Below are 17,254 nucleotides of genomic sequence, written 5' to 3' on the forward strand. Positions count from 1 at the left end.
ATATTTTATTTACATGGACAATATTTTCAAGTCTATTATGGTCTGGGTTGATAATTTCAGGAACTAAATTACCTTGAACCTTCTTTTCAGGATTCTTCACATTAGTAATTCAAAATGTCCCCAAACAAAGGAAAAAGGTTTGCTTTTTTTTCCAGGATAAAATCATATACTAGTTTTTCATGGAATGTTCTGTTTAATGGACATAATTTTTTCCATATTCTAATCTTTTTCATGTATAAACATAAACATTTTAAAGAAATAACATATGAGGAAATTTTATGACACCAGAAATACAATATTAAAGTAACTTTCTTAAGTTACTTTCTTTAAGTTTTAAGTGGGAGATGAAACTTTAAACTTAAACAGAATAATTGAACCTCTGAGTTTCCTATCACCATCATTGATGTTTAGTGATATTCCAGATTTGAACATAATTTTAAGCTTGTTTGTACCATAAAAGAACTTTTTGTTATTGAATATACTCAAAAAATAAAGTATGGATGCTATGAACATTCCTCCAGAATATTTTATCCATAGTTTAAAGAATCCTTATGTAACATTTGCTTTATCCAACTCACTGGAAGTAGGACTTTAGAAGCTGGGCCTCTGTAACTTGATCCACAAATGTCAGTACACAGAATTTGAGCCTTCATGACAGACTGAAGATGAATTCAAAAACTGTTAGAAATAAAACAAGAAGCAAACCTTTAACAATTTTAAAAAAGATTTTTCCAAAACAGCAATGCTCTTTCCTAAGTAAGACTTACTTCTGATTCTTGATCATGTGAAATTGTGGATTCAGAACATCAAGGGAACTGTTTTATACATGTCCCTTGCTTGATTTTCAGTCCTAGACTATGTTAAACGGAACACAAATATTAGTCCTGCTGGTTTCTGTTACTGTGGAATGAATTTTCTTTTTCTCTTTTTTTAATTGTTGGAGTATTTCTCATCCTTAACCACCCTTACATCTCAAACCACCCTGTGGTTTGCCTGACTTCCACAGGCATATTCTGAGGTAAGCCCTGATGATTGCTTCAAGGGGGAGTGGTATTAGGGGAGTTTGACCCGAAGTCTCCAAAAAAACCCTTTTTTTCCTTAGTACTCATGTGTGACATCAGCTTCTAAATATGCAGTTCCTTTGTTGTTCACTAATAAGTTTAAGAGTTGTGTGTCTTTTCTCACCTTTTGTAAAGAGCATCTTAAAATTTGCTGAAAGATGAGAGACTACACATACACAAATTAAAAAGTGGCTAGTCCTTTACTCATATTGCCAACATTGCCACAGTAATTTTGACCTTAAGCTATGCAGACTAGTGAAGTGGTGGGTGGGGACGCAGTATATGTGGTATTTAAAAGTCATAAAATTTCAGATTATCTTTCCATAGTCAAAGATTAGCCCCTATAGTCTAAATAGCAGAGATTTAAGGGCTACTTCTATAGTAGAATAGTATAAAACAATTAGTCTGACTAAATATAGATGTCACACATTCAGTGGAAAATTTATGCAATCATCACGAGTCATACAACTAATATGGCATATGCAATGTATATTTTGGTCTGAAATAACTGGAAAATTGCCCCCAATTACACAAAGGCATTGAGCCACATAAAATAATGTTCTGTAAAAATTTGATTTGGCAATACAACTTTTTAGAAATAATATTAACCCTGAAGAGTGTCAAATGTTTTAAAGCTGTTTTATCCTCGTTCCATTGATTTCAAATCTGGCTAGAGGAAATTGACTTCTGTTTTGGCAAAAACAGAAATCTCCTGAGCCAACATCATTATAATTCAAAGCTTAATTCAGAGACCATAATTTGGTAAGTCTATCAACAATGAAAACAGATATTTATGGAACTCTAAAGACCTTGCATATAAATGTTGATTGTGTCTTTCATGAATTATAGCATGCACACACTATGAAGAGATTTAATTTTTACTAAATGCAAAACTAAAATGTTTCAAATATTGAAATAGAATTCAGGTATAATCATTGAACGGTGCCATCTTTTGTACGGCAAATTTTCTGCTTTCCAATAAAATAATATGGTTTGTATTTTATGTTATCAATTTCAATATGGTTGATTTCACAATCATCAAATGTGAAACATTTGTTTCCAAAATGATGTCAGGTATAGTCTTAGCATACATCTCTATTCTTATGTCTAATAAATCAATACATATGTAGTTTAGATATACTAATCTCAGAAGTTAATTGACTTTTTAAAAAAATTATCTTCAGATTGAAGTATTCATTGGTTCAAAAATGTATAATGACCAGTACAACTTGCTGTATTATTCTAGGAAGGCAAATTCTAGGAAACAAATTGATTTCCCAGAGATTCTGAGAAGAAGTGGAATTCTTTAGCATTAGTTTCAAACTTTTTAGTCCCTTTAAAATGTAATTTTAGAAGCTTTTGTTTTAGTCATTTAAAACTGTTCTATATTTTTCCATTACTATATGTACTACCAAAATTGTATGTTCTTCATACAGGAATGCAGGACAAAAACATGGAGGCCAAGTATTGTATTTAAAAGAGATACTCTGCTTATAAGAGAAGTCAGAGAAGATGACATTGGAAATTATACCTGTGAATTAAAATATGGAGGTTTCATTGTGAGAAGAACTACTGAATTAACTGTTACAGGTAATCACAGTCTTCAATATTTCACTTGGAAGTGATAAAACTACTGTTTTAAGTTAGTTTTTATGCTACACATTGTTTTTTTAATCTATAAAGAAGTACATAATCAATTGCAAGTGGATTCCTATAGGTGAAAGTTATTCCTCCTTGCTTTTGAATCATCTTCCACTGAAGTCCATTCAAAGGCTAAAGAGAATATGTTTAGGGAGTTATAGAAATGTTGGCTTTTGAGCCAGGTGCGGTGGCTCACACCTGTAATCCCAGCACTTTGAGAGGCCGAGTAGGGCGAATCACAAGGTCAGGGGTTCAAGACCAGCCTGGCCAACATGGTGAAACCCTGTGTCTACTAAAAATACAAAAATTAGCCAGGCGTGGTGGCTGTAATCCCAGCTACTTGGGAGGCTGAGGCAGGAGAATCACTCGAACCTGGGAGGCAGAGGTTACAGCAAGCTGAGATCGTGCCATTGCACTCCAGCCTGGGGGAGAAGAGCAAGATGAAGTCTCCAAAAAAAAAAAAAAAGGGAAATTTTAGCTTTTGAAAGTACTTGAAATAAAAATGAGTTTATGATTTCCAAAAATTATGCTTATATTTTATAATGCATAAAATATAAGCATTAGAGTGGCTAAATAGAATATATAAAACCTACCTCTGTCTTCCTGTCTTACTCCAAATTAGAAAAGGCACTTTTCTCTTTTATTTATTTGTCACTCTATCAATCTGATATATGTGTCCTCGTTTACTTGAAAATAGCATAACTTCAGGTGCAATCACTGAATAATTATGTGAGACGTGATGCACAGAGTCATTTTCATAGCTGGTTGCTAAGTTGGAAGTTCATGAGGACAAGATTCAGAACACTGCCTATAATCATGAATCTACAACTCACTAGTCACATAAGTTGGTGGAGTTTCCACATCCAGCATCATATTAGTTTCCTCATGTATAAAATGGTGATGATAAAACGTGCTGTTCTTATTTCATAGGGTTTTTGCAAGGATCAAATGAAGTAAGGTAATAGGAATGATATAAATTTGTAAAATGCAGAATTATATTCAAATGTGCATCATTTTTGTCACATAAAAATTGCATTCATACATTTTTTTTCTTTATAGTGCATTTCTTACAAGGTGGTTTCATGAGAAAAGAGGGTATAATAAGAACAACATTCAGAAGTTAAAAACATTATTCTCATATTCTTTTTTTTTTTTTTTTTTTTTTTTTTGAGACAGAGTCTGGCTCTGTCGCCCAGGCTGGAGTGCAGTGGCCGGATCTCAGCTCACTGCAAGCTCCGCCTCCCGGGTTCATGCCATTCTCCTGCCTCAGCCTCCCGAGTAGCTGGGACTACAGGCACCCGCCACCTCGCCTGGCTAGTTTTTTGTATTTTTTTAGTAGAGACGGGGTTTCACCGTGTTAGCCAGGATGGTCTCGATCTCCTGACCTCGTGATCCGCCCTTCTCGGCCTCCCAAAGTGCTGGGATTACAGGCTTGAGCCACCGCGCCCGGCCTATTCTCATATTCTTATTGAGAGATTCTTCTTGGTGACTTTTGTGTATGATCATACTTGTAAAACTTACATAGAAAAGCATAAAAAGGACATTAGCTGTTTTAAATTAAACAGAGTTTTATTTGTTCATTGATCCACTTGAAATTAGATTTCCCTGTATATGAAAAGTGTTTTGTGGTAGTCACCTACATCTTATAATAATTTATTTCTTTAAGGTATCTGGCTATACTTGAGTTTCTATACAATCAATTTTGAAATTTGTTTTTCATCTATTACTTAATGTTTTCCTTTAATCGCTACTGAAGTAGGTTTTTCAACCAGTAGTATTGAGACAAAGGAACTTAAAAATATAAAGTAAAGCAGTCTACTCTGAATTGAAAATAGGATGCACTTCTAGTCTTTATTCTTCAGAGTAGAGAAGTCATCTTCAGTAAGCACTTCTTTCCCCTTTCTAGAAATGCTAGGATTCTAAACCACTACCTAGCATGAGACAATTGGAGCACAATATCATGGATACTGAACACTGGGCTCCGAATGGTAAAACAGTTTATATAAGACTATTTTATGGAACTAAAAATAGAACTCTTTATCTCCTAAATGTTTTCCAGGGCAACTGTACTTTCCTAAACTTCATTTGTCCAAAAAATCTTCTTTTCTTTATGTAAAATCAAAGAATAATTAAGTGTTGATATTCAAGAGGAAGATAGTTAAAGTTTTAATGAAAGTTTTCGTTCCACTGGTTATCATGAGTACTTCTATCGTATGTAGCCTTACCTGAGACAATGATTTGGGCAAATAAATTATTAAACAGTTTGACTGGATGTGAAATTTTGGTTTAATGGAGAGCTACATGCCCTAGAATTAAGAACAGTATATACTAAAATGCATTTTAGGTATTAACAACATGTCTATTGGGAAGATACATTTGTGTATAACATTGTTTTAAATGGTGTGACACTCTAGCACATTTACTTTGGGGCCAAATTAAAGAGCAATTCTTAAAACCCAAATTATATCCCTCAGTTAAAGCAACAAACATGGGTAGTATCTGAATGATAAGAAATCACTGTTTTTTATCTTAGTTTTCTGCACATCATTATATTTTATTTAATGAAAATATTATGGAAAACACGATATTATTTGCTTTTTGTGGCATTTATTAAATTAGTGGAATTTGAAGTTTGTTATAATGTCACTTTAAAAAAAAAGAGGAATTATATATGTAAAAAGGAAATTTCTGGCTGAAGGAAGTGGCCAAATGTGCAGGCAATATCATGAGCTTTTATGGGCAATCCTTCCCTTTTTGAAAATGTATATCCTTAGCTAAGTGAAGTACTGGTTCAACAAAACAGATCACAGTGAAAGGAATTATAAACCTGTCCAGCCCTTTTGGTATTTTAAACATCATTTTGTTTTTCTTTGAGACAGAGTTTCACTCTTGTTGCCCAGGCTGGAGTGCAGTGGTGCAATCTCGGCTCACTGCAACTTCCGCCTCCCAGGTTCAAGAGATTCTCTTGCTTCAGCCTCCCGAGTAGCTGGGATTACAGGCCCATGCCACCACACCCAGCTAATTTTTGTATTTTTGGTAGAGACCAGGTTTAACCACGTTGGCCAGGCTGGTCTCAAAGTCCTGAAACATTTTCAATTTTTTTCTTTTAAATTAAAGATGTTACAGCACCATCTCTGACCTCTATCATTTATTAGCCTTACCCACATTGAAGTTCTTACTCCCAGTGTCCTCCCTCTGAACTCTTATTCATGGTTTTCTCCCTCTGGAAGGTTTTTTTTTTTTTTTTCTTTCTTCTCCTTTGTCACATCCCTGATTCTTACCCTTTCTTCAAGGCACAGCTAAAATGTTATCCTCTTGTTGAGGCACATAGTCCATGCGTCCACAGTACTTTTAGCATCTCTGTTGCCGCACTTACCTCATTGCATCATAACTATTTATTGACACTCCTGTATTTTCATAAGAATGTAAGCAACTTAGAGTCAAGGGCAATGTCTTTTATTTTTTAAATAAGCATTTGATTTTAGAACAGTTTTAGATTTACAGAAAAAATATAGTAGACATCCCATATAGCCTGTATTCAGTTCCCCCTGTTATTCACATCTAATATTAATATGGTATATTTGTTAGAGTTAATGAACTGATTTTGGCACATTATTATTCAGTAAAGTCCATCGTTTATTTAGATTTCTATGCTTTTTACCTGATGTCCTTGTTTCTGTTCCAGGATCCCATCCAGAATAGCACATAACATTTAGTTGTCATGTCTCCTTAAAATACTCTTGGTTATGAGTGTTTTACTTTTTTTTTTTTTTTTTTTTGATGACTTTTACAATTTTGAGGAGCATTTTGTCAAATGTCCTATATTTGGGATTTTTCTGAGATTTTTTCATGATTAGACGAGATAGGTCCTTGGAAGAAAAACCACAGAGGTAAAATCACAACATGTCATATCAGCCTGACTTATCACTGTTGATGTTGATCTTGATCACCTGAGGTAGTGTTAGGAAGGTTTTTTTCACTGTAAAGTTACTCCCTTCCCCATTTTTATACTGTAGTTTTTAGAAGGAACTTACTATATGCCATCCATGCTAAAGGAGTAGGAAATTATGTTCCACCTCTTTGAGAGCAGAATGTCCACATAATTTGTTTGGTATTCTGCTACATGAGATATATGTCTATTCTCCCACATTTATCTACTTATTCAGTTATTGCTCTATACCAGTTTGGACTTTCGGTTATTTTATACTTTGCTTTATAATCCTAATTACCTTATTTATTTTGTTGTTCAAATTATTACAGTTTTGGTCATTAAGAGGTCTTTTAGTTGCCTCCTTTGTCCCTGCGACATACTCATATTGGGGTGTGTGTGTGTGTGTGTGTGTGTGTGTGTGTGTGTGTGTGTGTATGTTTGAGTACCTGCCTACTTTCTGGCCCTTTAAGATGCTCTAAGCTCATCTTGTATATTTCCTGCCCCAGTCCCTAAATCAGATATATAGTTTCCAAAGATCCTACGTTGATTTTATTGGAGAATTATACCAGAAATTAATACCTTCATGTTGAAAGTACTCTTTGCTACTGGGATATAGTTGTTTTGAAGCTTTTCTAATCGACAGAAAATGGAAAAATACGTGTAGTAACACATACACATATACACATATCTATAGATATTTATATGTGTAACCACCTGTGTTTATACTAAGTTAAACCTGAGTTCATACTGATGTTTCCAACTCTAATTTATTATTGCATGGATCATTTTAGCCTCTTTCCCTACCTTATGTGTAACCTCCCAATCCAGTAGTTAGAAAACTGGTTCTCACCATCTGCCATTCTTTTACTTAATTGTTCACTTCCAATATAAATGTATAGTGAGATCACAATTTTTTAACCTGTGCCCATGTGGGAAACAACTTTATCAATTGGATTGTTTTGTGTTTATGTACAATTGTTTTAGCATTTAGCCTTACAGACTTCACTCATTTCCAAATTTGCTAAGGTCAGCACCTTTCCCCTCACCCGCTTCAGTAAGGTTATCTCACATATTTGTAATATAGTTAGATTGTTTTATCATATTCTGTATTTCCCAGGATCCTCAGACCTCCTGAATTATATTTAAAACTTGCGTACATTAAGGTTCTCTCTTTGTGCTGTGAAGTTCTATGAGTTTAAACAAATGCATAGTGTCATGTATTCATAATTAAAACGTAACAGAATAGTTTCACTGCCTTAAAAAAGACTCTATGCTTCATATGTTCAGCCCTTCTTTCTGCCTCCTGAATCCTTGGAAACTACTGATCTTTTCACCATAACTATAGTTTTGCTTCTTCCAGAATATCATATAATTGAAATCATACAGTTTTTGGCCTTTTCAGACTGGCTTCTTTCACTTAGCATTATGCATTTCCTTCACTCTTTTCTGCCTTCCTTCCTTTTAATTGAGCATTTTATCTCTTCCATTTTTACATCAATTTTCCTTCTTTTTAGATATGTATTTTAGTGATAGCCCTGGATATTCCAATTTTAAACTAATCTCAGTCCACCTTCAAAAAACACTATGTAGTACAGGTACCTTATTACAGAGTGCTCCCAGTTCCTCTCCCCTATCCTTTATGACATTGCTCTCATTCATTTCACTTACCCATATTGTATAATCACCCAATATATTGTTACTGTTATTTTAAACAAAGGTATCTTTTACATCAATTTAGAGTATGAGAAATAAAATATCTTATTTTACCTTCATTTACTCCTTCTCTGGCACTCTTCTTTATGTAGATCCAAGTTTCTATCCCATACACTTTTCTTCTGCCTGAAAAACTTCCTTTGACATTTCTTGCGATGAAGGTCCAGTGGTGATGATGTCCCTTAGTTTTCATTTATCAGAGAATGCCTTTATTTCTTTTTCGTCTTTGAAAAATAATTTTGCTGGATATAGAAAAAAATTTTTTTTTGCTTTTGTTTTGTTTTGTTTCATTGTGTTTTGTTTTTGAGATGGAGTCTTGCTCTGTCGCCCAGGATGGACTGCAGTGGCGTGATCTCGGCTCACTGCAACCTCTGTCTCCTGGGTTCAAACAATTCTCTTGCCTCACCCTCCTGAGTAGCTGGGATTACAGGCACGTGCTACCACGTCCAGCTAATTTTTGTATTCTTAGTAGAGACGGGGTTTCACCGTGCTGTCCAGGATGTTCTTGATATCCTGACCTCGTGGTCCACCCACCTTGGCCTCCCAAAGTGCTGGGATTACAGGCGTGGGCCACCGCACCCAGCCTGGATATAGAATTTTTGATTGGTACTTTTTTCCTTTTGTCATTTTCAATATTCCATTTCACTCTTTTATTGCTTGCATGATTTTTGATGAGATGTTCACTCTGATACTTATCTCTGTGCCTCTATAGATATGATATTTTCTCTATGTTCTTTCAATATTGTCTGTTTTTTTTTTCCTGTAGATTGAATATGATATGCCTAGATAGAGTGATTTTGTTATTTATCCTACTCAGTGTTTTTTGAGCTTCCTGGATTTCTGGTTTGATGTCTGTCAATTTTGAAAATTCCATAACCATTATCACTTCAGATATTTCTTCTGCTCCATTCTTTTTTTCTTCTGCTTTTGATATTCTGATTATACATACATCATGCCTTTTGAAATTATCTCACAGTTCTTGGATGTTCTTTTCTGTTTTTATCATTTATTTTTCTCTTTGCATGTCAGTTGATAAAGTTCTACTGATGTATTTTCAAGCTCACACATTCTTTCCTGAACTGGTGTCCAGTGTACTGATGAGACCATCAAAGGGCTTCTTCATTTCTGTTACAATGTTTGTTTTCAAAAAAATCTAGCATTTCCTTTTGATTCTTTTTAGCATTGCAATCTCTCTTCTTATATTACCCGTCTGTTCTATCATGTGATCTATTTTGTCCCATTAGAGCACTTACTATATTAAACATAGTTATTTTAAATTCCCTGTATGATAATTTCAACATCTGTGTCATGTCTGAGTCTGGTTCTGATGATTGCTGATGCATGTATTGCTTTAATGGCTTCTGGTCCAAGTAAGTAATAGTGATCTCAGCTGTGACTCTCTGGGATTTATTTACCTGCTCTTCAAATTTTGGGGTGGTGGTTTGCCCTGAAACCTCAGTTCTCAAAAGAATTTAGTTTTTAGGTTTTTTTTCCAGCTTTTTCTTGGTGTAGCAATGGAGTGACAGCTTCTGAGCTATTTACATGTAGAAGCTGAAACCAAAAATGGCAATGTCATTTTCAGTTTGGATTTCCCAAACTCAATAAGAATCTAGCACAATGTCTCACCTATAGTTGTCACTCAGCAGATGTGCATTCTTGAGTGAATGAATTCACTGTGATTGACACAATCCAATTTAAATCAGTTGCTTTTAAAATGTGTTTATAATTGGCAAAATAATACTTTTGACACTTGAAAAGTAGAAAAAATCGTGGAGGAATAATACCCTCCATCCACGTCTCACACTCTACTTTTATTAATATTTAGGTTGGTGCAAATAGAATTGTGGTTTTAGCCATTTCATTGCGGATTTTTGCCATGGAAAGCAATGGCAAAAGCCACAATTACATTTGCATAAATCTAATACTACCGAGTTTTACATAAACCTTTTCATTTTCTATGTTATATTGCTGATTTGTATTGAGATTTAAGTCAAATAACATCACTTTTCTTATATTGTTAAGTCAAATGCCTACCTGTGGTTGAACTTTTAGGTATGAATACAGTGCTGACTATTCCTATAGAGATGATTATGTTCGTTTTTAATATATCATCCCAGTGTATGAAGATAGGTTTTATTCTTGATTCTGTCTTACACTATAATAACTTCTCTTTCTTGACAAAACTCGTTACATTTTTTATTGGGAGATATGTCTGTTTTGAATGTAGACATTATTTAAAATGTTATATGCAAAGGGCTCTGTATAAAGCTGTTTAATATGCTTTTATATTTTTTCTGGAATGTATTATTCACCTCTCTTTAGTTAGAGATTTTTATCCTAATAAAAAATACAGAATCCAGTACATATTTTTGCTTATTTCTGTTAATAATAACATATATAACCAAAAAGTGTATAAAATGTAAACACGTAGCTGCTTAGCATGCTATCAAAAGAACTCAACTAGGCAAAGAAGTAGAATACTATAGGCCCCACAGAAACCCCCATATGCCCTTCTGATTATAAACCCCTTCCTCTCCTCTTCTGGATAGGTACCTCATTATGTGACTTTGGGGGTATTTATTTTCTTGTGTTTTTAAAAGTTGTATTAGCTGATAGTATATGACAAAGTGATATAGCTACATTTTGCCTGGTTTTGAAACTTATAAATTAGGACCCACATGTTGTGTATTCTGTCTGGCTTCTTCAACTCCAAATTTTGTTTCAAATATGCATGTATGTTATTCCATTCATCTGCACTGTATGCATTATTTTTATGCTATGTTATTTCATTATATGAAAATCTCAGTTTCTTGATAGACATTAGGGCTTGTTTTAATTTTTTCCTTATGTAAGTAATATTGTTTTTAACCATCTTATGTACGCACATATATACACACAAACACTTACATATTTCCTTGAACATATAAGCAAGCATCTCTGTAGGATTTTTACCTAGGAAAGGATTTGCTTGTTAAACGTATGTATATTTTCAAATTTACTAACGATCGTTTAGGCTAATTTGGGTCATGGCCTGTCCTAACCGAATTGACTAAAGGGAGGAGAGGAGAAGTACTCCAAAGAAAGTTGGAGGTGCCAAAATCAGTGAAAATTATTCTAAGGAACACAAAAAGCCATTTTCCACCACTTCTACACATTATGATTTCTTAAAGATTATAAAATGTAATTTGGTATGCATAAAATTTTGTTTTGGACTGTGTAACAATCTTCTGTACTTCCATATTGTTAAATAAAAATGTGAAAATATTCAAGTTTGTATTTATATACATTGCCATATCCTAGGGTTCCTTGCACTAAACTCTAACTCACATCCAGACTATACCCTAGCCTTCTGCCAGATATATGTGGGAATGTGGGTATAGGGAAAACGTCGTATCCAGAGGTGGTCCATTAGCAATATAGTGATTCCAAGATAAATTAGATCAACTTGGCTCATCATAAATGCCAACTTTGTAGACAAAAAATACAAACATTGGTAATGATACATATTTTTTGGATTTGTTAGGTCTAAGAAAAAAGAAATATACACTGTATAAGTATTTTTTAGATGTATTGATTACATTACATTATACTCACTTTTGCCCATTTAATGCTTATTTCCCCTTTGGGCCAAAATATTTTTCTATTATTTTTAAAATAGAGATTTAAAACAAAGTAAGAACTATATTTCCATCAGAAAGTTTGGAAATGAGACAGACCAGTTGAAACACCATTTAATTTCTAGGGCCAGATCATAGAATTAAGTAATGATAAGGGAATACCTTGTTAAAATGTTATGTCAGAAAAAATTTTCCCGCGTAAATGTGAGAGTCAGAAAGCAGAGTGAGGAAGTGAAGAAAGGAAAACTGACTTGAAAAGAAGCAAAATGAATGAGGTGATTGCTACAAGGATGTGATAGTTTAGGTAGCATTTTAATACTTTATATAAGTTTTTAACAGTTGATACAGCAGAATATTTAAACTACTTCCCAATCAACCACAGACTGAATTTATGCTCTCAAAAGGTACATCTTCCTCCTCTTTTAATGGTTGAGGAAGCTGAGGCAAAGAAAGGTTAAGTGGCTTTATCAAGGTCACAAAACATCATAGTGACAAATTTGGGAATAAAAGTTAATTCCCTGAACTTCAGTCTATGATTTACTCCACTGGATAATTAATAGCAAGGCACTGTAGTGTTCATATTAGCTCTGCTGATCGCTGTGAGAGATTTATATTTTAAGTTCAACGGAAATACATTTAACTGAGACTTCTAATTCTTCTGCCATTGATGTAATTAAGGTGTGTATTTGTGGTCTAGCCTGGGGATGGAGTGATTGCTTCTTTTTTTTTTTTCCTATTTCTTTCAAAAAATTGTCTATTTTATTTCTCCTTTAAAAAAAACTGTTTTTGTTAAATTACTTCATGGATTAAAGTGTGCTTTCACTGACTACAGCCTAACAATAATTGATGAAATTGATAAAAGGGGCAGATCTTTCCAGACTTGACTTTGTATGTTTGCTAACGTTCCAGGATCCATTCACGCAAAAACCATCATGTATATTATTTTTGATGAATTGATACATACTACAGTTGTAGCTGTTTTATAAGTAAATATCTGCCATATTTTTGTAACTCACATATCATTTAGATTAATTCACACTTTTGAATTAAAAGAGAAAAATGCTCATAAATATGGTGAAACTGAATTTAATCAACTTGGCTATCTAATGTTGATTTAGAGTGGAATCCCTAAAACAAAAGAGCTCTTTCATGAGTGATTACCATTAACTGTCCTGAAACAACTGAGACTCATTGCCTTAATTTATTCTTTAATCTTAATATACTAAATAAGTTGTTCAAAAATGTATGAATCAAATAAACATTTATTGTTAAGGTGTAGTAAGTTTGAATAAAAACATGTTTTTACTCTTGAGCAGAAAACGTATACATTTTAGAACATATTCTTAGCAAGGTTGGAATGTGCTATTTCTGGCCATTTCCCATGGGGAAAACAAGACCTCATAAACATGAATGATTTCCATTAATATAAGAAAAGTTAAATATTAATAATTAGAATAGTTAACACCTACGAGTGTTTACCGTATGCCAGTATCTGTTCTAAATTCTTATTTATAATGACTCATTTAATCTACATAACTTCAACTTACTCACCCTTAAAACTTTTTCCAGTGCTCACCAGGCGCAGTGGCTTACGCCTGTAATCCCAGCACTTTGGGAGACTGAGGCAGGCAGATAACAAGGTCAAGAGATCAAGACCATCCTGGTCAATGTGGTGAAACCCCGTCTCTACTAAAAATACAAAAATTAGGGGGATGTGGTAGTGGTGCCTGTAGTCCCAGCTACTCAGGAGTCTGAGGCAGGAGAATCGTTTGAAACTGGGAGGTAGAGGTTGCAGTAAGCCAAGATTGCACCACTGCACTCTATCCTGGGCAACAGAGTGAGACTCCGTCTCAAAAAAAAAAAAAAAATTTTTTTTCCAATGCTTGCCAAGTACCTAATATTCTTTTAGATTTCATAAATTGCACTTGAAAATAATTCATTATTTTATTTCCCACTTCTTGAATTTAATAAAAGATGAACATCCATTTCTGGAAAATGTGGTGAACTAGACCTCCATTTGCTGCTCTGAAGCAGTGAGAAAAACTAGATGAAATAAATAGAAATACCATTTTAAATGATTAGTTGAGCTTGCAAGAATGTTCTTAAAAAAAAAAATCTCTGGGTCTTTTTATTCAGCGATATTGAAGTACAAAAAAGTTACATAATTCAAATAATAATTTTATGAATATCAAATCACATTGTATAATCTTTAAGAAATCATAAAGTTTAGAAGTAGTAGACATCTGCTGTTTATATTTCCTAGAATATGTTTCACTTCTTTTAACACCTCCAATTTCCTTTGGAGTACCACTCCTCTCTTTCCTTCAGTCCTTTTGGTTGGTAGTCCCTTGGTCAAAAAAGTCTCCAATTTGCTGCTCAAGAAGAATTGATCAGTCTCCAGGAAGAGCCTCAACAGGGTCTTTGAAAAAATAAAAATAAAAGGAGACCATGCTCAGTGGTTCACACCTGTAATATGGGTGCTTTGGGAGGCTGAAGCAGGAGATTACTTGAGTTTGAGTCCAGCCCGTGCTACATAGTCAGACATTGAATACATACATACATACATACATACCTATCTGTATTATATGTCTAAAAATGTACTCAGGTACATTTATGGATTCAGGTATTAGAATCCATAAATACAGCGTAGAAATTAGCTATGCCTAAAATGATGGGTGACATTTCAAAAAATCTGAAACAATACCAGTATTTCTGATGCCTGTGTGAGTGCATAAATACTAAGAAAGGCAATTGGTCAGCAGGACTTTCTGCCCCAGTTGTATATGCATTTTGATTTGATTCAATTTTCTGGCTCCCCTATTGCTGTTGTTGCCTGACATAGTTCATCAGCAAGAACTAGTCTTTAATTTTTTTGCTGATTTTCTTTGACAGCATTGAATTTCAAGTGTACTGAGAGTGTTTTCATTATAAAAACCCTGCCAGTGTAATCCAGCGAATTGCTTGCCTCTTAGAAATGACACAGTCATCCATTCTGTCCACCCCAGGTGTTAGAGCTGTATTACTTCTAGATTTTCAGTTAAATTCATTCTTCCCTCATTATTAAAGAAACAACTACTTTTTTTTTTTTTTTTACTGCTAACCATATGGCAGGTACTGTACACAATTATTTATAGGCATTACTATCTATATTTATCAAGGAGAAAATTCAAAGTACATTTTAGACACATATTTATACTTTCAAACACAAATCATTATCAATATTTCTAATGAAATTTCATTCTTTATTTGCACTCTACTGCTTCAAATTTTCAAATTCTCTTATATCCATTCTAACAAACTCAATTTTGAGAGTGAAAAAGCTGTTTAATAAATACCCCTTAATAGAATTATTGGTTTATGGCTGGCATAGTGGCTCACACCTGTAATCCCAGAACTTTGGGAGGCCGAAGTGGGTGGATCATGAGAGGTTAGGAGTTCAGGACCAGCCTGGCCAACATGGCAAAACCTTGTCTCCACTAAAAATACAAAAGTTAGCCAGGCATGGTGGTGTGCGCGTGTAGTCCTAGCTACTCGGGAGGCTGAGGCAGGAGAATTGCTTGAACCCGGGAGGCAGAAGTTGCAGTGAGCCGAGATCAAATCACTGTGCTTCAGCCTGGGCAACAGAACAAGACTCCATCAAAAAAAAAAAAAAATTCTTGTTTTAGTTAATTAGAGAAAAAGGCAAAACATCTACAACTGGGCCATCCAATATAATAGCCACAAGCACCATGTGTCCACTGAGCAACTGAAATTTGGCTAAACTGGATTGAGATATTTTAAATGTAAAATATGTGCTAAATATTTCAAATGTAAAATATGTGCTGGATTTTAAAGACTTAGTATGACAAAAATAATGCAAAATATCTCTAGCAGTTTTTTATATTGATATTGTGTTGAAGTGATAATATTTTGTTAAATAAAATATACTATAAAATTGATTTTAACTCTTTTCACTTTTTTAAATGTAGCTGCTAGAAAATTTTTAATTGTATATGTAGTTCGGCTTATATTTCTATTGCACAGTGCTCTTCTTGAAAGTGAAATGTGATCTCAGCCTGGAAAAGTGTAAGGGAAACACACAAGACCAAGCATCTAAGGGTTGTCTTAGTTCCATTGGTGGAGCTGCCATGCCTGGGCTCAATGACCTTAACTAAGTTATCTGTCTTCATTAAATGTTTTCTTAGTGTTGAGACTGTGAATAATCATCACTCACAGTGCTTTGGTGAGGGGTAAATTAACGCAGATGCATCAAACCAGACTATAAAAGAATGTACAAATTGAAGCGGCTACTGCCATGATTTGGTTTGATTTCTGAATCTTTACCTTGGTGACATGGTTTGGCTATGTCCCCACCCAAATCTCATCTTAAATTATAGCTCCCATAATTCCCACATCTTGTGGGATGGACCCTGTTAGAGGTAATTGAATCATGGGGGCGGGTCTTTCCCATGCTGTTCTCAGGATAGTGAATAAGTCTTATGAGATCTGATGGGTTTATAAAAGGGGAGTTCCGCTGCACACGCTCTCTTGTCTGCTGCCATGTAAGACGCCCCTTTGCTCTTCCTTTATCTTCTGCCATGATATCCCAGCCATATGGAACTGTGTGTGTATTAAACCTCTTTCCTTTATAAATTACTCAGTCTCAGGTATTTCTTTATTAGCAGCATGAGAATAGACTAATATACTTGGTTTGTTTCAGTTAATGTAATTTTAATATTTATAATCTTAATCTAGTCTGTCAGATGTCACTGATTATCATCAATACAATTATTGACTAACATTCATTGACCACTATGTAATGGTTTCTATGTGTGGAGAAAACTCAGAATATCTTATTTGGGTGCAAGCTACTAACAAATGCAGTTCAATGTCTTTAACTTGGGTAAATAATGAATATGTGCATTTCTACCTTTGATATGATTATATATATTTATATGTATATACATGCATACATACATATGTTTGTGTGTGCGTATATATATGTGTGTGTGTGCCCCTATATTAATATATGTCTTATTGACTATTAAAATCACTTATTTGCATCCAAGAAATCAGGGGAACATTTTTCTGTAGTTTTTTTTTTTTTTTTTTTTTGCAATAATATTATTTTCTGTTTTACAAAACTGATTTCCTTTTTGTGGTTAGCATTCCAAAGACCCATTTGAGCATGATTCCTCTCATATGAGGTACCTAGAATAGGCAAATTCATAGAGACAGAAAGTAGAATAGAGATTGTTAAGGGTTGGGGAACAGGCAAATGGGAAGTTATTGTTCAGTAGTTAGAGATTCAG

At 34.1% G+C, this 17,254-nt stretch overlaps 1 protein-coding gene across 1 annotated transcript in view; it reads left to right on the forward strand.

The window, feature by feature from the left end:
• The window catches only part of IL1RAPL1 (interleukin 1 receptor accessory protein like 1), a 1,400,950-nt gene that overhangs the window by 829,417 nt on the left and 554,279 nt on the right, over window positions 1-17,254 (forward strand). The window contains exon 5 of the mRNA XM_015127123.3: window positions 2,498-2,651. Within this exon, the coding sequence (XP_014982609.1) occupies window positions 2,498-2,651 (154 nt within the window). The remainder of the gene's footprint in view (window positions 1-2,497; window positions 2,652-17,254) is intronic.

Source organism: Macaca mulatta, chromosome X (genome assembly GCF_049350105.2).
Source record: "Macaca mulatta isolate MMU2019108-1 chromosome X, T2T-MMU8v2.0, whole genome shotgun sequence".
NCBI classification, from domain to species: Eukaryota; Metazoa; Chordata; class Mammalia; order Primates; family Cercopithecidae; genus Macaca; species Macaca mulatta.